The sequence below is a fragment of the Oryctolagus cuniculus genome, chromosome 3 (assembly GCF_964237555.1).
Source record: "Oryctolagus cuniculus chromosome 3, mOryCun1.1, whole genome shotgun sequence".
NCBI lineage: Eukaryota > Metazoa > Chordata > Mammalia > Lagomorpha > Leporidae > Oryctolagus > Oryctolagus cuniculus.
Window position 1 is genome coordinate 157,948,470 of NC_091434.1, and position 21,749 is coordinate 157,970,218.

General features: G+C 37.3%; 1 protein-coding gene across 4 annotated transcripts in view; it reads left to right on the forward strand.

Moving 5' to 3' along the window:
• The window catches only part of PTPRZ1 (protein tyrosine phosphatase receptor type Z1), a 199,500-nt gene that overhangs the window by 42,162 nt on the left and 135,589 nt on the right, over positions 1-21,749 (forward strand). For all 4 annotated transcript variants that reach the window (XM_051848907.2, XM_051848908.2, XM_051848909.2 and 1 more), the window contains exon 2: positions 20,675-20,740. In XM_051848907.2, the coding sequence (XP_051704867.2) occupies positions 20,675-20,740 (66 nt within the window). The remainder of the gene's footprint in view (positions 1-20,674; positions 20,741-21,749) is intronic.

Genomic DNA, 21,749 nt, shown 5'->3' on the forward strand with positions numbered 1-21,749 from the left:
GGATGGCCATGTTGGGAAGTAGGTTAAGACACCACCTGCAACACCAGCTTCCCATATGAAGGTCTGTTTAAGTCCAGGCTGCTCCTTTTCCATTCCAACTTTCTGCTAACAGGTTTGGAAAAAGTAGCAAATGATAGCCCAAGTGCTTGAGAGTCTTGAATAGAGTTCTAGGATCCTACTTGAGCCTGACACAGCTCTGGTGGCTGTTGTGGCCACTTGGGGTGTGAACCAGTAAATGGAAGATGCTCTTTGCCTTCTCTTTGCTTCAGCCATTGTAGATGCTACTAAACTATTCGAATTAATAAATGAATTCAGTGAAGTTGCAGGATACAGAGTCAACAAAGACTATTAGCACTTTTATATACCAAGAATGAACTTACTGAAAAAGAAATCAAGAAAGCAATTGTATAGCTACAAAAATGTATCTTAGAATAACTTTAACCAATGAGGGGAAGGATCTCTACAAGGAAAATTATAAAACACTGATATAGAGTACACACACACACACACACACACAAATGGAATAATGAATATTCTGAAGACAGAATACTGTTAAAATGTCCATGATGTCCAATGCAGTCTACAGGGCAATGAACTCCCCATCAAAAATTCCAGTGACATTCTTGCTGTTCTTCAAACACACCAGGCATGAACTTGTGTCTGGGATATTATGTTAGCACCAGGCACAATCTTGTGTTGGGGGTTTTGTAGCAGTGCTGGAACTGCTTTTCCCTCAGGAGTCAAGGTTCATCCACTGATGTCTTTCAGGTCTTTGCTAAAGTTTTTCCTTGTCAGCAAGGCCTTCCCCTTGACCACCCAGAATAATAATTGTGCCTACTCACTCATGCGTATATTTTCTTGAATGCTTTTCTCCACAGTGTTTGTCAACTTATTCCAGATTCTTTCAATAAGAACAGCATTACCTCAAATCCAAAACCAGAGAAGGACACACAACAGAATGAAGAGAACCATAGACCAATATCCCAGATAAATATAGATACAAACATTCTCAACAAAATACTAGCAAACTGAATCCAACAACACGTCAAAAAGATTATCCATTCTGACCAAATGAGATTTGTCTCAAGGATGCAGAAATGGGTCAACATATACAAATCAATCTACATGATAACTCCCATCAAAAGAATTAAGAATAAAATTCATATGATTATCTCAATAGATGCAGAAAAAGCACTTGATAAAATACAACATCTATTCATAATTAAAACCTTAAATAAGTCAGGTATAGAAAGACCATACCTCAACATAGTAAAGACCATATGTTATAAGCCTACAGCCAATGTCACATAAAATGGGAAAAGCTGGAAGCATTTGTATTAAGATCTGGAACCAGCTGATGTCTACTCTCACCACTCTTATTTGAAATACTTTTCATTTAAATGAACTATTCAATGTATTTTGTAAAGACACGAATTCATATACTATTAAAAGTTGTTTATTTATATATTTATTTATTATTTAAAATGCAGAAAGTGGGAAGAGGGAGAGAGAGAGGGAGAAGAGAGAGAGACACACACACACACACAGACCTTCCTCTGATGTTTCACACATTCAACAGTGGGAGTTTGGCCAGGCTGAAGTCAGGAACATGGAACTCAATCCACGTCACTCATACAGGTGGTAGGGATGCAACTAACTAACCAAATCTGCTGCCTCCCATGGTGCACCTTAGCAGGAAGCTGGAATTGTGACCATAGCTGGAACTGCAAAGTAAGGAAAAGGGATAGATGGGTGAAACAAGGAACAGGAGTTAGAAGGAGTTTGCATTGTTGCATAGATTAGATGGTGGTAGCTAGAGTCAGTAGGGCCAAAATAAATGGAAAGAAATGAAAAGATTTGAAATGTTTGGGACATAGAATTGATATAATGTTGGAAAAATAAGATTAAGTATAAGTCATACATCGATTAATTTTATGAATATAAAATAGCTGAAAATAAGGAATTCTAAGATTCTTAGAATTGAGGAGTCTTCAAAAAGTTCATGGAAATGCATATTATTAGAAAAAACTATGCATAGATTTCAACATTTTTACATCAAAATAAACTGATTTTAGTTCACAAGCTTTTGGAAGTAAATAGCATTCATAGACATACAAAAATGAAATTTAACATACTATGTTTCATTTAAATTCATGGAAGTTCTGGATTTTGAATGAAAAGAAAAATGGTACAGTAACATAGCTAACAAAAACAATAAAAGTGTTTGTAGAAAATTTTCCAAATTTCACAAGTATCTAGTTTAGCTATTGGTTACAAAGATGATGATTTTTGTGGTTTGGATTATTCAAACTTAAATATGGAATTAATGCAACATTCACCATGATACTGATTATTTTTTTCAATTAAAATATTACGTTCTGATTGATAACAATTTTATAGGAGAAAATTCCACTAACATCAGTAAGGCTTGCATAAAAAAAAAACCATTAGGTTTCTTTTTGTTAATGAATTAATTTTCTAATTGGCAGAAAAGCTTGCATATATTTATTGTGTACAACATGATGTTTTGAAGTATATGTACATATTGAATGGCTACAACTAGCTAATTAACATATGTGTTACAACACATAGTCATTGTTTTGTGTTATCTGAAGTTAAGACCTGCAAATATTTAAACTTTGAGATAACTTAAAATGTCATAATTCTCATTTTGACTGTATTTTTTAATAACAAATGATTATTTTATTCCTGAAAATACCAATGACAGATTAATTTGATTACATTGTAACTGGCCAGTTTAATAAAATAAACTCCTTTTCTTTTGTCCTAGAAGTAAGAATAACTAGGAAGTATATGTTGTGGTTTTCTTTATGTTAATAACAAGTATTTCTTCACTGAATATCTTGACAATAACTTTTCGTGCCTACATTCTCATGTACATTTTGAATAGATATGAACAGCGGCCCTCCCACTGTTTCTGATTCTCAACATCTTTCTTTTCTTGTCTTTTCATAGCCCCTGCTTTTTCTGAAACCCAGGTCAGTGGCAGGGGATGATGGGAAGGAATAGTTGTAAAAGACTGCAAAGTTTGCACTAGAAGGGTTGCTGTGAGAAAGTTTCAAAATGAAAAGAAAAAATTACAGAAGCAGCAGTTCCATTCTCATTTACAACATAAACCTGATTATTTTCCCCAGCGTTTGATTATAGATCTCATTCATGAGTGCATGTCTCAAGCATAAGCATCTATCATATGTCCTAATGCAAAAAAGAATTACGGAGAAGGAATCTTTATATTTGTATATATATACACAAACATATATAAACTACTTTCATTTGAATGATATTTGTAAACTTATTTAATATGTATAAACTACTTTTCATTTTAATAAGCCATTCAATATTTCAATAAACTATTTGATATTATAGGCACCTAGACAACTATAAGATCAGTAACTTTTTTATTTCAATGGTAAATCTATACAGGAAGAACTTACGGGAGAGCATTACAGTTCTATTAATGAATTGCTACTAAAACATTGAAGTATTTTGAAAAAGGAAGTGTCTGTTACCATAGTATATTTGAAATAGAAAATTATAATGAAGCATTTTCAATAGCATAAAAACTAAGTTTATTTCTTCCTAAGGAACAAATATGTAATTGAAGATTCCAATAATTGAACATATGCGAATACTAAATAAACTCAAGAAGGTGCAGAAAATCCTGAAGTAATTGGAAGCAATTTTTTTTTTTAGATTTCATGTTAACTGCAACCATTTCCTGTCACAGTGATGACAAGGCAAAGTTTGCATTTCATTATCAATACTGTGTTCTTATCCATTGTTCTTTGATAGTAATCAAGTATAAGAAACACAAAATAAAAGATGTTTATTAAGTTGATAATGTGTTTATCACTGCTTTGCTCTCATCCTGTATTAATTGAATCCATTTGTTCTTTTTTGTGTTAGTATTTATTGGGCACTTATTCTGTGCCTGTGTCTATGCTAGACACGACCTAAGCACTAAGTTCCCAGATGTGAAAGTTCAGATGTTAGTGCATGTGACTAACGGGGAGGGGAGCAGGGACAGGAACTTTGAGGGTGGCAGGACTTGGGTGTGTAATTGGGGCCTATAGAAAGTAAACCTGTGAAGAGGAAGAAATCCTGGAGGAAGTAGGAGGAAAGGAAGAAATTGGGACACATGTCTGTCTGAGATGCAAAGGAAAAATAGTCTATGTGTGAAGATAGAAGTCAAAGGGTAGAGAAAATGAAGATTGCAGAGTTTCTGACCCAGTGGCTTTGTTTTCTGGGTGATAACAGAAAGTTGAGTCAGCTCCTAATGATAAAGATTATTTAGCACAGTTCCCATTCCGCAAAATTGAAGAACAGAAGTGGAGAAAATGAATTATTGTTCCGCTGAGAATGTAATTATAAAATCTGCACCAGATTCATTCAGTGAATTTTTAAATTTTTTTATTTTTTAAGAAGTGCACAAGTAGTAAGAGAGAGCCCCAAACTGTTAGCTCACTTCCCAAACTGCCCCAAGAGTCTCCAGGACAAGCTGAGTCAATGTCTCACATTGGGTAACCAGAACATAATCACTTGAGCTGTCAATGCTGCCTGCTAGGGTCTGTATTGGCAGGAAGCTGGACTCAGGAGCCAAAGCCAGGAATCAGACCCAGCACATCAATGTGGAATATGGGCATCTACATCAGTACCTTAAACTGTTAGGCCAACTCTTGTCCCTAGTCAGTAAATTTTTATTGAGTGCCTACTGCATACCTACATTTTGTGCTGAGCAAACACAGCTGGGAATAATAAGATAGACATGTTTCAAAGTCTCAATGAGTTTTGAGCCTAGCATAGTAAACAAATATCCGAAACTTATTACACAAATTATTTTTCAGTTATAATTGTGATAAAGACTGTAAAATAAAAGAAGTGGTCTTAAGATAACAAGTGAAAGATGAAACAGGTGTGTGTGGAGAGAATGGAGAAAGGTGGAGATTTGAAGGCAGAGAAATGAATGAAGAAAACACCCTAACACAGGGTGCTTGTGGGTGGTTATACTTCCCACATAATGTGCCCTTTTAGGGGGCTACAGGAATGCCTAACACTCATCAGACCAGTCTTATGTGCTACCCCAGGGCATTGCAAAATTCATTAGTTTATAACTTAGCCACGATATTAAATAGTTGGAGAAGCCCTGTGTCAGGTGAACTAGAACTTTTCTTCTGTAATACTAGCAAGGTACATGGAGTAGATGAGATATCCTGAAGCTCTGATTAATTTGGCACTTTTCAAGTATTTGCAATTATTAAATTAAAACATTTATTTAGCAAATATGTAGTTGATAATATGATGGTACATTAAATGTGTGCAAATTTTATAAATGTATAAAAACTTATAAATTTTATAAATTTTGCAGATGGCATGCAAAATTATAGTTCATCTTCAAATTGCATACAAAGATTGGGATACCTTGGAGAGGTGTGGGAGGACATTTTCTGATTTATGTTTGATGAAGTGTTGTCAGTACAATAGTGTAAGATTGAGCTATGTTTCAAATGATCTAACATTTAGTCGAAAGAATTCTCTATTTACACAGATTAAACAAATATTTCAGGAAATTATTCAAAAATTTAGATAAAATAATGCAATTTATTTGCTGGGGAAAACTGGACCTGTTATCTGGAATTATTCCACTACACAGTCTATACTTTTTAATTGCATATTTCTGTAAGAGAAGCAAAACTCCAAGGTTGCTTATCTTGGCCGTGCAATGTTATACCCCTGTGAAATCATGTGCATTTATCATTGTCTTCTATCATCGATTTATGGCTGCTTGATGTTTTCTGGATTTAAAAAGCTTTGCTTTTTTTTTATTTGTATAGAAATAACATTTCTTAGCAAGCTGTAAATTCCTAGTAGTAATTTGTATTACAAAGATGTGTATTGTTTAAGGTCCCAAGTAAAGCTACAGGCACGGAAAAGATTTCACTGTCCTTTCCTCTGGTTCCCAGATGTAAACTTCTGACTATGTAGAGAGAGTGAAAGGCATCCGGGTGTGTGTCCATGGCAATCTCCTAGCTGAGCGCAGGAAGTTACAGTTGCAGTAGCCATGAAAAGGATCAATTGTTTTTGCGAAAAATCCTTACGACATGCCTTGAATTCAAAGAATGAAGTTCATTAAAATCATAAATCATCTATTAATCTTTTTTTTAACTGAAATGCCCTGGGTGGTCAGTGGTATTTTACAGACCAACTTTTTTTTAAACTGATTAAAACAAAAACACAGTGGGATTATTGAAAATCATGGAATAAAATCCTCAGTGCTTTTTCTTCCTGAAGAGATTTTACTGGCTACTTGCCATTCCTCTCCCGACCGTAGAACTGAACATTATATGGAGATTGGTAACTTACATTCAATTATTCCTTTATGTGCCAGGCACCACTGTGCTGGGTTTTGCATATGAGTTTTCTAGTTATGTCCAGAAGTGCTCCTAGGTTTCCTATAAATGACTTGGTTGTGTCAGGGACATGAGGGTGGTCCTCATCCCTGGTAAGCAAGATCCCTGGAGCCTCAGAATTATCTGCACACCTGCCCCTTCTGAATGGCCAGAGCTGTGTGTGGGGCAGGAAACCTGAGTCAGGGTGAAGGTATAACCATTGGTTGCCTGATTGCCCAATAGCACTGACTCTCACTGATCAGGGAGGAGCAAAGTATTCTCAGGCCACCATCTTGGTAAAAAATACTCATTAAAAAGTTGAATGTACAACATCAGTGGTTCTACTTGAGAAATGCCATATCTCTTTGCCTACCAATGCCCCTAGCTCTGAGACCCATGGGGTGCCTGGATCTCACAAAAATAACTCCTTTCAGTTAATATTACATGAGACAAGACAAGTTGGAGGTATATAGATATCATCTAAAATGGAAGTCAACAATTTCTGTGAGCTATTTCTGAGGCTTAAAAAACTGTAGTTGAGGCCGGCGCCATAGCTCACTTGGTTAATCCTCCGCCTGCAGTACCGGCATCCCGTATGGGCGCCAGGTTCTAGTCCCTGTTGCTCCTCTTCCAGTCCAGCTCTCTGCTGTGGCCCAGGAAGGCAGTGGAGGATGGCCCAAGTGCTTGGGCCCCTGCACCCGCATGGGAGTCCAGGAGGAAACACCTGGCTCCTGGCTTCGGATCGGCATAGCTCTGGCCATAGCGGCCATTTTGGGGGTGAACCAACAGAAGGAAGACCTTTCTCTCTGTCTCTCTCTCACTGTCTAACTCTATCTGTCAAAAAAAAAAAAAAAACAAAAAAAACTGTAGTTAAAATAATCGGTTTCTTGGTACTCATTGTTTTATTAGAGTTCCAATGTATTTGAATGTTAATATATGTATAAGTGCACTTTTGAATGTTAAAATGTTGAGTGTTGGGACCTGCTCAATGGGTAAAGCCTCTGCCTTTACCTACCTCTGCTAAGTAGGTAAAGTGGCTACTCCACATCCAATCCAGCTCCCTGCTGATATACCTGGAAGAGCAATGGAGGATGGCCCCAGTGCTTGGACCCCTGCACCCACGTTGGGAGCTGAGGTGGGGGGGGGGGGGTCCTGGCTCTTGGCTTTGAATTGGCCAGCTATGGCCATTGGGACCATTTGGGGAGTGAACCAGCTGATAGGAAATTCTCTCTCTTTAACTTTGCCATGCAAATAAATAAGTAAATCTTAAAAAAAAAAAAAAAAAGCATCTTGGTGCTGGTTTGTGACCTCCTTAAGCACAGAGTACATATTCCGAGAGTTTATTTCCAAAGTTAATTCAGTGTGTCTTTGGCTAGACATGATAAGTGATTAGATAAACAGCTCCCACCAAAAAGTATTTGCCCGAAGAGAACTTAGTGGCAGAAGTTGTAAGCTTTAGAAAGGTGTGATCTTTGGATATTTAAAAATGTACTGAAGAAAGTTTAAGTTCTATTTCAATATCCGTGTCCTCATGATATATCATACATAAATTTCAAGGTCTAAATATCTTCATATAAACACTCCTTTCTTTTCTCTTGGCTTGGATCTAGAGGGAGACATTGATTTCTCCCTTGGAGCTAGCTCTCTTGAGGTGCAAAGATGTCACACCTGTAGTCTGTTCTAAGAAGCTCTTTCTTATTTAACCATCACTATTATCACATTAGACACTACAGAGGTATGTTAATTATTCTGAGGTGTCCCAGTGGCCTAGTAACTCCAAGGCAAAATGCCAGCAGAGTCCTCATTGAAATCCAGGCCAGAAATACTGCTCTGATTTGTTCAGTGCTTTGACATCCTCACAAACAAAATGGTAAACCTGGTGAGAAAACGTATTTGTTCCAACTGAGTTAACTGTTCCAAAACAAATAACATCCAACCCCTGGCCAACCATTTGTAATCATATCTAAAAAGGACCTAATGAGATGTAGTCTCCAAAGCTATTAATTATGTACTGAACAGGAATGGTTTTTTAGTATTCTTCCTCTGAGAATAATAAACCATATCTAGACAACCTATTGAATAATTTTCAGCATTTGTCATTACAGAAAGCATTCAAATTTCAGGCAGAATTTGAGAAGAGCTTTGCAACAGTGGTCCAGGACAACCTGTGTTGATATGGGTCAGGATAGGTTGCCAATAACAAGGGTTGAAGATAGGTATATTGCCACAGGTGATCCTCTCTTCTTGAAGCTGACTGTGATGGTTCATAGAAATAGCATAACGAAGACAGCAAATTCCATGGAGAATGTACTTACCACATGAGAAGTTGTCTGGCACAAATTAGAGGCATAGGATGAGTAGCATAACTATCAAGCAGAAAAATATGAAGCAAATAAAATGATTCTGCTAGCCAGAAAGACCATCTTTACCCTGTGCCAGTTGAGTCAGTAAGATTTGAGTATTTCTGCTCACTTCAGATAGATGAACAATGGAAAATAAAACAATGGAAACATAAAACAATGGAAAATAATTATCACTTGATAATCTATTGGCAATGAATTATCTATAAACAGCAGCAAAACAGTAGATGCAAACTTTTTTGTACAGTTAAGAACAAAAATCAATAACTAACATATAGGTAGGTGCTTGTTAACAATGGAAAGACAACTTATTAAAGATGCCATCACAAACATTCAATTACTTAAAATTGCTAGTGAGGAAAGTGGTTCCAAAGTGAAGAACACCTTTAAAATGTAGATATGAACTTTTATTTTTTTAACTTTTATTTAATAAATATAAATTTCCAAAGTACAGCATTTGGATTACAGTACCTTCCCCTGCCCCATAACCTCCCTCCCACCTGCGACCCTCCCATCTCCAGATCCCTCTCCCATTCCATTCGCTTCAAGATTCATTTTCAATTATCTTTATATACAGAAGATCAATTTAGTATATATTAAGTAAAGATTTCAACAGTTTGCACCCACACAGAAGCATAAAGTGTAAAATACTGTTTGAGTACTAGTTATAGCATTAATTTACATTGAACAACACATTAAGTACAGAGATCCTACATGAGGAGTAAGTGCATAGTGACTCCTGTTGTTGACTTAACAAATTGACACTCTTGTTTATGGCATCAATAATCTCCCTAGGCTCCAGTCATGAGTTTCCAAGGCTATGGAAGACTTTTGAGTTTGCTGATTTCGATCTTATTTAGACAAGGTCATAGTCAAAGTGGAAGTTCACTCCTCCCTTCAGAGAAAGGTACCTCCTTCTTTGATGGCCCCGTTCTTTCCACTGGGATCTCACTCGCAGAGATCTTTCATTTAGTTTTTTTTTTTTTTTTTTTTTTTTTTTTTTTTTTTTTTCCAGAGTGTCTTGGCTTTCCATGCCTGAAATACTCTCATGGGCTCTTCAGTCAGATCTGAATGCCTTAAGGGCTGATTCTGAGGCCAGAGTGCTGTCTAGGACATCTGTCCTTCTATGAGTCTGCTGTGTATCCTGCTTCCTATGTTGGACCATTCTCTCCCTTTTTAATTCTATCAGTTAGTATTAGCAGGCACTAGACTTGTTTATGTGATCCCTTTGATTCTTAGATCTATCATTATGATCAATTGTGAACTGAAATTATCACTTGGACTAGTGAGATGGCATTGGTACATGCCACCTTGATGGGATTGAATTGGAATCCCCTGGCACATTTCTAACTCTACCAAGACAGTGATCTTGGGTGCCTTCATTTTCTTCTGAAACAAAGCAAGTATAAATGTTCTGAAAATCTTGCTTGTCAAAATGCATTCATTCAATGAAGCAGTTAGATAAGGATAGTCCACCCAAATTTAATTAAAATTAAATATTTTGTTTTCCTGTGTCCACACTGTTCTTGAGTGAAATATTTCAGGATTTTAATATTGTTTGTTGAGTATCCTTACCTTAAGGAGTATGCAGGCTAAGGACAGATAACAACAGTAAGCAAATGATTAAGTTTATGACTGAACAAACACAGACTAGACACATTGCCACATTGTTTTGTTCTTTTTTTTTTTTCTTTTTTTTTTTTTACCTTGCTTCACTATTTAAAGAAAAAGTATCAGTACCTAAAAAATAAAACTCAGGGCCGGCGCCGCGGCTCACTAGGCTAATCCTCCGCCTAGCGGCGCCGGCACACCGGGTTCTAGTCCCGGTTGGGGCGCCGGATTCTGTCCCGGTTGCCCCTCTTCCAGGCCAGCTCTCTGCTGTGGCCAGGGAGTGCAGTGGAGGATGGCCCAGGTGCTTGGGCCCTGCACCCCATGGGAGACCAGGAAAAGCACCTGGCTCCTGGCTCCTGCCATCGGATCAGCGTGGTGCGCCGGCCGCGGCGGCCATTGGAGGGTGAACCAACGGCAAAGGAAGACCTTTCTCTCTGTCTCTCTCTCTCACTGTCCACTCTGCCTGTCAAAAAAAAAAAAAGAGAGATAAAAAAAAAAAAAAAAAAAAAAAAACCTCAGGAAATGATGTGAATTGATGATGTAAGCATGTATTTTATGAAGAGCTCAAAATGGTTTTACACAAGCCCTGTGTCTTCCTGCAGTATCCTTTGTAAATAAACAGCTGCTACATACCCTTATTATACAATTGTAGAAATTCAAGCAAAGAGATAGTATTTTCCCAAGGTCATACCTCAACAGCAGAGTCTATGATCTTAACCCTATAAATGAAAAGAGGCACATAATATTTACATGTATTTAAGTTAAAGTAGACGGTTCTACCATGCTCACCTTGGATACTTTTTGAAATATTGCCCAAGCATAAACAGGCTTAAAAATTATAGCACGAAGCTTATTAAGTGCAGAAAATATATTGACACATCTGAAATATCATAAATCATTAAAAATGCTTTAAAAATTATCAGTTTATTATAAAAATATGCTTCCTATGAATAAAGTATGTTTTACTAGACCTATAAAAAATCAAAATGGAATTGCTGCAGAAATGAATTTTCAGTCAATTCCTTGGAAGGAATCAGGATCTTTCTGCTCTTCCAGACATAATGTGATGAATCAGTCAACATATTGGCAGCATTTTGAACATATGATCTATACCAACTTCAAAATAGGATTGCCAACAGGGAAGGCTGCCAGATTTTCCTGATTAATGGGTAGACACTTATGTTTGGGTGTAATTTTACCTACGCAAATGTGTTATTTTGAAATAAGGCACAGTTAAAATAAGGTTATTTCAAAGTTTACACACAAAGAGAAGACCCAGCCCATCAATCTGACCAGCATGGCCCATGAATTGATCTGTAAACTTGTGACATAACCTATTTTTCCATGTACTTGCTTATGATTATCTTCATGGCTGAAGTGCTTGGATTACCTACCATGTGTGGACTTGGCTATGCTTTCCTAAACTTCCCCTTAAAATACTGCCAATGCTGCATCTAGATACTGTGTTCAGTCTCTTGGGAAAAAGGAGAAGTTTTATTATAAAATCCAAAAAAGAAATGAGAAATGGATCTCAAGTTTTTCTTTCCACAGTCTTCAAAATGTACTTACATATGTATCTCTAATTTGTTTGCTTATAAAGTGAAATACATTCTTTCAGAGTACATCTATTCCTTAAATTATGAAACTATTTATTATAATTGTATCAAATACATATAAAAATAAATATCAGTACCAATGGTGCAAGAAAAAAAATTCACATTGCTATATATATGTAATTTTTGTAAAGTTGCATCATAACTGTTGATGTTTTACATTATATACATTTCTCTATACCATAAATGTGTTTTTTTTAACTTTTATTTAATTAATATAGATTTCCAAAGTACAGCTTATGGACTACATTGGCTTTCCCCCACCCCCCGATGACTTCCCTCCCACCAGCAACCCTCCCCTTTCCCGCTCTCTCTCCCCTTCCATTCATATCACGATTCATTTTCAATTTTCTATATATACAGAAGATCAGTTTAGTATACATTAAGTAGATTTCAACAGTTTGCACCCACATAGAAACACAAAGTGAAAAATACTGTTTGAGTACTCGTTATAGCATTAAATCTCAATGTACAGCTCATTAAGGACAGAGATCCTACATGAGGAGTAAGTGCACAGTGACTCCTGTTGTTGACTTTACAAACTGACACTCCTGTTTATGGCATCAGTAATCTCCCTGGGCTCCAGTCATGAGTTTCCAAGGCTATGGAAGCCTTTTGAGTTCTCCAACTCTTATCTTATTTAGACAAGGTCATAGTCAAAGTGGAAATTCTCTCCTCCCCTCAAAGAAAGGTACCTCCTTCTTTGAAGACCTGTTCTTTCCACTGGGATCTCACTCATAGAGATCTTTCATTTAGGTTTGTTTTGTTTTGTTTTGTTTTGTTTTGTTTTGTTTTGCCAGAGTGTCTTAGCTTTCCATGTCTGAAATACTCTCATGGGCTTTTCAGCTGGATCCGAATGCCTTTAGGGCTGATTCTGAGGCCAGAGTGCTGTTTAGGACATCTGCCATTCTATGAGTCTGCTGTGTATCCCGCTTCCCATGTTGGATCACTCTCCCCTTTATTTATTCTATCGGTTAGTATTAGCAGGCACTAGACTTGTTTATGTGTTCCCTTTGACTCTTAGTCCTTTCATTATGATCAATTGTGAACTGAAATTGATCACTTGGACTAGTGAGATGGCATTGGTACATGCCACCTAGCATAAATGTGTTTGAAAACAAAATTTTAATGACTTTACACTGTTTTCCATTGTGAACATTACCTAATTCACTTAAACCTCCCCACACTTTTGTACATTAATGTTTTTCCAATATTTTTACTGTTTCAGAGCTATAAGCCACTTGATGCATGACCTTTTGTTCTCATTTCTGCTATCTTTTAAAATACATTCCTTGTTATACAATTACTGTGTCAAAGGATATGGAATGTTTTAAGGATCTTGATACCTCTTGCCAACAGACTTTCTAGAAAGTTTATGGTCATTCACTCTTCCAACTATGTGGAAGTCAACATCTCAAGATACTTAGGGCATCACTGAATATTTTTGCAATAGTAATACCTTTTGGCAATCTTACAGCTAGAAAATTTTGTTAGTGTTGCTTTAGCTTCTATTTGATGTCCAGTGAAATCATTAATTCTTTACAGATTTATTAATTAGTGAAACTTTCATTTTAATATTTTCCTACTCACATTTATTTGTATGAACCACATAAGTTTAGAATATATTGTTATATGTATTTAATGTACTTAACAGTTATCATAACTTAGTATTTGTAATTTGCATTTCATTGAACATTTTTCTATACAAGTCTTAACTGTTTGCAATCAAATATCTACTTCCTTACAATACCTTTTGTATGCATAGAAGACATCCTTCATTTTAAGATATTCCCATATTTTGCTTTTTATGTATCTTTGTGAAAACATTCTTTAACCTTTTGATGTATGTGTGATATGTGATTTATCTAATTTTTCTGAGTATTCAGGGTTCCCAGTACATGTTGAACTTTTAGGCTTTCTTTTTTTTTTTTTTTTTTAAGATTTATTTGTTTATTTGAAAGTCAGAGTTACACAGAGAGAAACAGCACTCTGGACTCAGAATCAGCCCTTAAGGCATTCATATCTGGCTGAAGAGCCCATGAGAGTATTTCAGGCATGGAAAGCCAAGACACTCTGGCAAAAAAAAAAAAAAAAAAAAAAAACACCTAAATGAAAGATCTCTGCGAGTGAGATCCCAGTAGAAAGAACAGGCCATCAAAGAAGGAGGTACCTTTCTCTGAAGGGAGGAGTGAACTTCCACTTTGAGTATGACTTTGTCTAAATAAGATCGGAGTTGGTGAACTCAAGAGGCTTCCATAACTTTGGCAGCTCATGACAAGAGCCTCGGGTGATTACTGACATCATAAATAAGAGTGTCAATTGTTAAATGAACAACAACAGTCACTGTGCACTTACTTCCTATGTAGGATTTCTGTCCTTCATGTATTGTACTTTGTGAATTAATGCTATAACTAGTACTCAAACAGTAATTTACCCTTTGTGTTTCTGTGTGGGTGCAAACTGTTGAAATCTTTACTTAATATATACTAAATTGATCTTCGGTATATAAAGATAATTGAAAATGAATCTTGAAGCGAATGGAATGGGAGAGGGATCTGGAGATGGGAGGGTTGCAGGTGGGAGGGAGGTTATGGGGCAGGGGAAGGTACTATAATCCAAAAGCTGTACTTTGGAAATTTATATTTATTAAATAAAAGTTAATAAATAAATAAATAAATCTTTGTAGTAAATAAAAATAAATAAACTTTAAAAAAAAGAGTTACACAGAGAGAGGAGAGGTGGGGTAGGGGGTCTTCCATCTGCTGGTTCACACCCTAATTGGCTGCAACGGCTGGAGCTGCGCCGATCCGAAGCCAGGAGACGGGAGTTTCTTCCGGGTCTCTCACGAGCGTGCAGAGGCCCAAGGTCTTGGGCCATCTTCTACTGCTTTGCCAGACCATAGCAGAGAGTTGGATGGGAAAAGGAGCAGCCGGGTCTCAAACTGGCGCCCATATGGGATGCCAGCGCTTCAGGCCAGGGTGTTAACCCACTGCTCCACAGCACCAGCCCCAAACTCTTACGCTTTCTTTGCTTGCTTATAATCTTTTCTTGGTAATAGATTAAACTTGCTTCTATATTAGGTGGAATTTTAGTGCTATGTGCCTTTTTAATGTTGATCATTTAGTAATCATTAACCAAATTTTCATTATTTTACTCTTTTTCTAAAGCTTCTTATAAATTATGGCTTTCCATTCATTTTTCTACGTGAACTTCATTTCTTCAACTAAAAATGGTGTGAAGGTTGACACAACCTTGTATCCCCGCGAGTTCCCTGTGAGACCCTGGTGACCTAAACAGCTGCAGGAGCTCTCAGGTGGCCTCTGAAACCGATGGTTACAAAATTTGCACTTCTCCGTGCTCTTGCCCTTTTCTCCACCTGGAAAATTTCAGTGTCTCCCTCTGTGTCTCTACTTGTCAGTCTTACTCAAAGGCTTCAAAGGTTTTATCTTCAGTTCTTCCCCGTCTTTGTACCCTACCCAGATTTCTGTCATTGATTGGCTTCATTTTTACCTCCTCTGATGATCTTACCAGATGTGAAATATGCCAGAAGTAACACCTGCCCTGAGCAAGTCCACTTTAAACGCTCCAGAAACCTGGAGCAGACGTTTGACAGGGCAGTTCAGTTGCTGCTTGAGATGTGCAACCCTTATCCAAGTGCCTGCAGTGCCAGCTACTCTGCTTCCAGATAAGCTTCCTGACAATGCATTGGATAGTGGCATATGTTGGCTCAGATCCTGGGTCCCTGCCACCCATGTGGGAGACCAGGACTGAGTTCTTGCTGCTTGCTTCTGCCTGGCTCAGTCCCAACTGTTGTGAGCATTCGGGTATTGAACCAGCAGATGGAATACCTCTTTCCATCTGTCCCTGCTTTTCAAATAAAAAAAAAAAAAAAGAAAAAAAAAGAAAGGGAAAGGGAGGGGAGGGGAGGGGAAGGGAAGGGATATATAAAAACTAAAAAAGTGAAAAGAGGCCGGCGCCCCGGCTCACTAGGCTAATCCTCCGCCTAGCGGCGCCGGCACACCGGGTTCTAGTCCCGGTCGGGGCACCGGATTCTGTCCCGGTTGCCCCTCTTCCAGGCCAGCTCTCTGCTATGGCCAGGGAGTGCAGTGGAGGATGGCCCAGGTGCTTGGGCCCTGCACCCCATGGGAGACCAGGAAAAGCACCTGGCTCCTGGCTCCTGCCATCGGATCAGCGCGGTGCGCCGGCCGCAGCGCGCCGGCCGCGGCGGCCATTGGAGGGTGAACCAACGGCAAAGGAAGACCTTTCTCTCTGTCTCTCTCTCTCACTGTCCACTCTGCCTGTCAAAAAATAAAAAAAAAAAAAAAAAAGTGAAAAGAAATCCAAAATGCTAGACTTCACATGTGTTCATAATTCTGTGGTTATTCCCTAGCTGAAGTTTCTAAGGACCACTCTGTTTCTCCTTCCCATGATAGTCTGACCACTTTATAGCATTAAAGTATAGGTGTGTATTTTGTCAGAGCAACACTGCTGGAACTTGTAGTAGGATGCAGGTGCTAAAGTGTTGACCTACATGAAGCAGAGACTTTTTGGAAGGTGAGAGCACAAACGAAAGTAATTTTAAAATTCAAAATATTTACAATGATATTTTAAGTATAAAATTAACTCCTAATTATCACTTGGGAGGAGGGAGTTTAAAAACTAGATGGAAAATGCTAATAGCGGTTGTGTAGGAAAACAAAACTTTAGATTCCTTTACATGAGTGTAAAGAAATAGTGTGTGTGATTTTCTGTGTAAGTGTGAATGTATATGTGTATCTACATGTGTATGTATGTAAATTAGAATGTCTACATGTGCATGTGCGTGCACGTGTATGTATGTGTGAATACCCATTTGCAATTATATAGATAGATGCTCAAGAGAAGTGCCAGATAGAATGGATTGAAATAGAAATGTTTAAGATTACTTGAAATGATAGATACTAACTTTCTTTCCATTTTGTTACCAAGTTAAAAAGCCACTTCATGAAGAATATTTTTTCAAACTCATTTTAGAATAGCTTTAAAAAAAGATTTGATGATGTATATTTTCTTGTGTATCATGCATACAGTTCCTTCATGACATTCTTAGTTTTATCACTACAAAATAGTCCTACCAAAACAGACGTAGCAAATACTTTAAATTGAAAGAAGCAAAATATGAAAATTAAGTGAACTAAAATCTATAGAAAGTATTTAAAAACCTCTGTTTCATTATTTTAATAGAGTTCCAAGTATATAAGCACTTCAAGAGATTGTTTTATGTAGAACTTTTTTTTTTTTTTTTGCAATGAGAAAAGTGAACTTAGCTCCTTTTTTTCTTGTTCATTGGAGCTATCAGATCTCATCTATCAGACCTCTAAGTAGAATTTTAACAGTGGGGTACTCTCTCACGCCCAAGAACTGTGTAATTAGCATATGAATGTGTAACGGATTGTTTGAAGTAACAATTAAGGGAACAATACTTAAAGGACCTGAAGAGAGCTACTAACACCTGGGAATCTTGTATTGAAAAAGCTTTCCTAATGTAAGTAATTAGAAACCAAAGACAATCCCCAATGTGTAATCATAAAGCCCTACAAAGAGAGATAAAATATGCTAAATTTTGTTATTATCCTTTAGAACGCATCACTAAAACAAGAGCTTAGAGATCTTTTTAATTTAATAGAATAACTGTAAATGTAAGCTTTGTGTGATATCAGATTTTCTGAAATCATAAAAATGCACTTATATGCCAAAATGCTTTATATTTTAATAGCATTTATATTTAAAATATATGAGGCAGCAATCAATTTTTTCTTATGATAAGTGCGAAGTTTCAGAGGAGCGTTCCACTTGATTGCCTGATAGGATAAAATACACTATCAATTCTTTTTCATTTATTTCTCCATATAATCCCTGCTAGTGAGCCTCTAGCCCACTGCATTGTTCAGCTTTATTTTTTTCAAAGACATAAGGGTTATAGGGAATCCTACTAAGATGATGCACCTTAACAGGATAGCCAATAGCTCAGACTTGTGATGAATCACTGATATAGCAGAGGGATCTGCGAAGTAGGAGGCAAGAACCCTATACTATAGTTTCCATTTCTGTCATGTAATACATATATCAATTATACTTTTATTTGGCACAAATTGTCCTATCTCTAAAACATGAAAATTTCCCCCTAATGTGTGAAAGTTTGAGTCAGCCACATTTGTAAGCCCTTTCTATCACCTATCTAGTCTTGTTTGTTTCTTTCCACAAAGAAACATTTATCCACAAAATTTAATTTGAAATAATCTGGTCTTAAGTGAGAACCATTTTGGGGGACAACTTATTTGAAATACAAATTACAAGCAGGATATCTCATCTTTAAGTGGAAAAGCAAATGTATGCATGAATGTTCATAATAACCAAAAGGTAGACAACAGCTCAAGTATCCATCAGTTGATGAATGGATAAACAAAATGTCGCTTATCTATTGTCAAAACGAAGTTGCACCAAACAGGTTGGAAAAAGTTTATTCAAGACTACTATAATAGGGAAGCCAGAACCAAGCCTGAATTCTGCTACTGCATAGCAGAGAAAGATACTACAGGATATTTGGGGAAACCTCAGGCCAACTGTGTTTGCTAACTGACTAAACAAAGGAAAAGGAAAAATAAACTCTTTATCTTTATGACTGGAGGACCTTGAGAACAAGGTCCTGAAGTTAGGCTCCTATCTGCCCATTGGAACTGGGAGATGAAGATGCTATCTCCTTGGTGATTAGGTTTCAAAGAGGTGTTTTCTAGGTCCTTCAGAGGTACATTTCTGGATTGTTATACTGTCAGGTGGCTATTGAAAAGATTTACATCTCAAAGGTGCAGAGAAAGAATTCACAACTTTTCTAAAGTAAATGATTTAAGGAAAAGGTCAAGGGCTTACAGTGAGGAAGAAGCCTGCCTAGAGCTGATGGAACTCCAAGGCTTGCTGGGTCACCCAGCAATGGGATGTTATCGGGCAGCAGAAAGGAGTGAAGCATTATGCATGCTGCCCCTTGGATGAAACTTGAAAGCAGGATGCCAAATGAAAGGAGTCAGCCAGCAGAGGCCATAAGATGATTTTGTTTGTGTGAAATGTCTAGAAGAGCCAGATCCATCCAAAGTGGGTGGGAGGTTTCCCAGGGCCGAGGGGTGTGGTTGGAAGCTGAATGGTATGGAGTTTCTTTTTGGAGTGATGAGGGTGTTCTAGAATTGTTCTTAATGAAAATCGCCTGATTTTGTAAATACACTAAAAACCATTGAATTGCACATGCTAATGGATTAATTGTGTGATTTGTAAAATATATTTCAGTAAAAGTATTATAAAAATGTATGTTGAAATATCCTATATGGTCAATGGAATATTTACCTAGATACATGGGTTACAAAAAATTTTAAACAAAAAGAGAACCCTTATTTCTCCAAGGCAGGTTTGACTTAAAATAATCTATGAATATGTGCATTTCTGATAGCTGCCCTGTTTTTCAGATTTTTTAAAGTGGTTTAAGAGTTTTTTTTTTTGAATCATGTTGTAGTAGAGTATATAACATAGAAGAGAAGAAAATAATTTCTGAAATATTCTTGAGATATTTACATCCCTGAAAAAGTTGAAATCTAGCAATAAAGAGAAAAAAACTGTATACAGAGACAATAGTTTCTTAACTAATGAGAAAAATCAGTATGCTATCAAATATATATGAAATATGTAATAAATAAATCCTTGCATTCAAATGAAATCTATACTGGCCAAACTGTAATTTAGGAATGAGTCATACACCCACACATTCATTTATAAACCCTTTGTTTGTAGCCCTTTATATAGAAACCATTCCATCAACACTGGTCAAGCCCTATAGCAGGCCCACAAAGATTCACTTTACCCACAGTGCAGCTGTAATGCAGTAGTGTTAGCAGATGTCTGCAAAAGGAAGAGGAGGATGAACCATAACATCTCCATTTCCTGACTCCAGGCAAGATTTTTTAATTATGCAGTGTGAGATTTTTGCTTTTCCTGTCTCTACCCTCCCCCCATATTCTAGTCTGTCCATCTGTCTTTCTGTCTGTCTGTCTTGGTCTCTCTCTCAAAACATTACCTCTCTCAGACATCTGTTTCTCCAGGGAACAAATTCACTTACCCCATCTAACATAACCTTTCTCCCAGATGGCATACACACTTTTAAATCCTGGTTTTCTCAAATCGGCTGCTGTCATTTTACATTAGAAGGGAAGCGAATTTTGAAAGTGTGATAACCTCTGGGTCTTCTGAAAGCATTTATAGACAAAATTGGCTTCTCAACCCCAACGCAACTTCAATCAATAAGATTTCAGTCATTAGGTCTAGGGGATAGCAAGATGTGCTTGGTCATTTCACCAGCTGCCCTTTGTGACTCCAGTCTGTCTTTAGAACGACCCGTCTTAAATTGCCTGCTTTAACCAGAGTATTTGCTGTGGCTGGGCCTGAACTTCAGGGTTCTTTACATTTATTCCCTGAAATTTCCACTACTTCCAGAACAGAGGTGTTGGAGTCTACAGTGGTGGTGGTCGGGATAGAGGGGGCGTGTTGACAAGGTGACATGGAAATAAATAACCAAGAATCATTCAAGCTAGGAATGATTTGTGTACCTTTTATTTTTAAATTTTGAATTTCCACACATCAATCACTTGTTTTTTCTTGACTTTAGATTGGGCCTATGGATACTACAGACAACAGAGAAAACTTGTTGAAGAGATTGGCTGGTCCTATACAGGTAAACTTATTTATATAATGAGATTCAGCATAAATGTTCATTGTTTTCTATCTACTATATATAAAAGGAAACTTTGTGGCTCAATACGTCATTGTAACCTAGCTACATGGATAGCCAGTTAGACAAATTAATAAAAAATATAAAAAACAAAATAATTTATTTTCATAAGCAAATTTGACCGAGTAGAGTATAGTGGTGTAAGAACTGGATTTGAATCCCAAGCCCTGGCTGACTTCATCTCATTGGAATTTCCTGGATTTCAAAAAAATAAAAATAAAAAATGCCTTTTAATCTGCTTTCCCATGAATCTCTTAAAGTACCCTCCTATACATAAACTATTTGAGGTTTCATTATTTTCATCTGTGAAGTTGGAGTGGGGGAAGGAGGGTGTTCTGACCATTAAGGGAGATAAATGAAGTGGAAAGCAGTGACACAGAGCTTCCTTCCAAATAGAAAGCTCTCAATGAATGTTAGTGACTGTTGTTGTGAATGATCATGCTAGTGATTATTTTTATTCACTCAACAAACGTTGATGGAATTCTTGTTTTCCAAAGGGGCTTCCTTCTGAATTACTATGACCAAACTCACTGGAGCCAGAGTCCACTAGTACCGGACTGCCTTAGAACATAATGAATTACCTTTCATTGACTTGAAATAGTGAGAGCCAGAAATCATGATCAGAAACCCTGGAGGATGGGAAAGGTCCGGTTGGAATAATATGAGTGGAATTTGAATGAACCACAACATGCCTGGGGACCCTGTGAGAAATAGTCAAGTGTTAGAATTGGATAGGCACTAGATAGAACGTGGGTTGATAAGATGCAATCAGATTAGAGGGAGCTTGGCTAGTTTGGACTTTGTTTTATATACGAAATGCAAGAGCATGTTGAATTTTGTAAATAGGCATGCCTTGGCCGGCGCCACAGCTCGATAGGCTAATCCTCCGCCTGTGGTGCCAGCACACCAGGTTCTAGTCCCGGTTGGGGCACCGGATTCTGTCTTGGTTGCT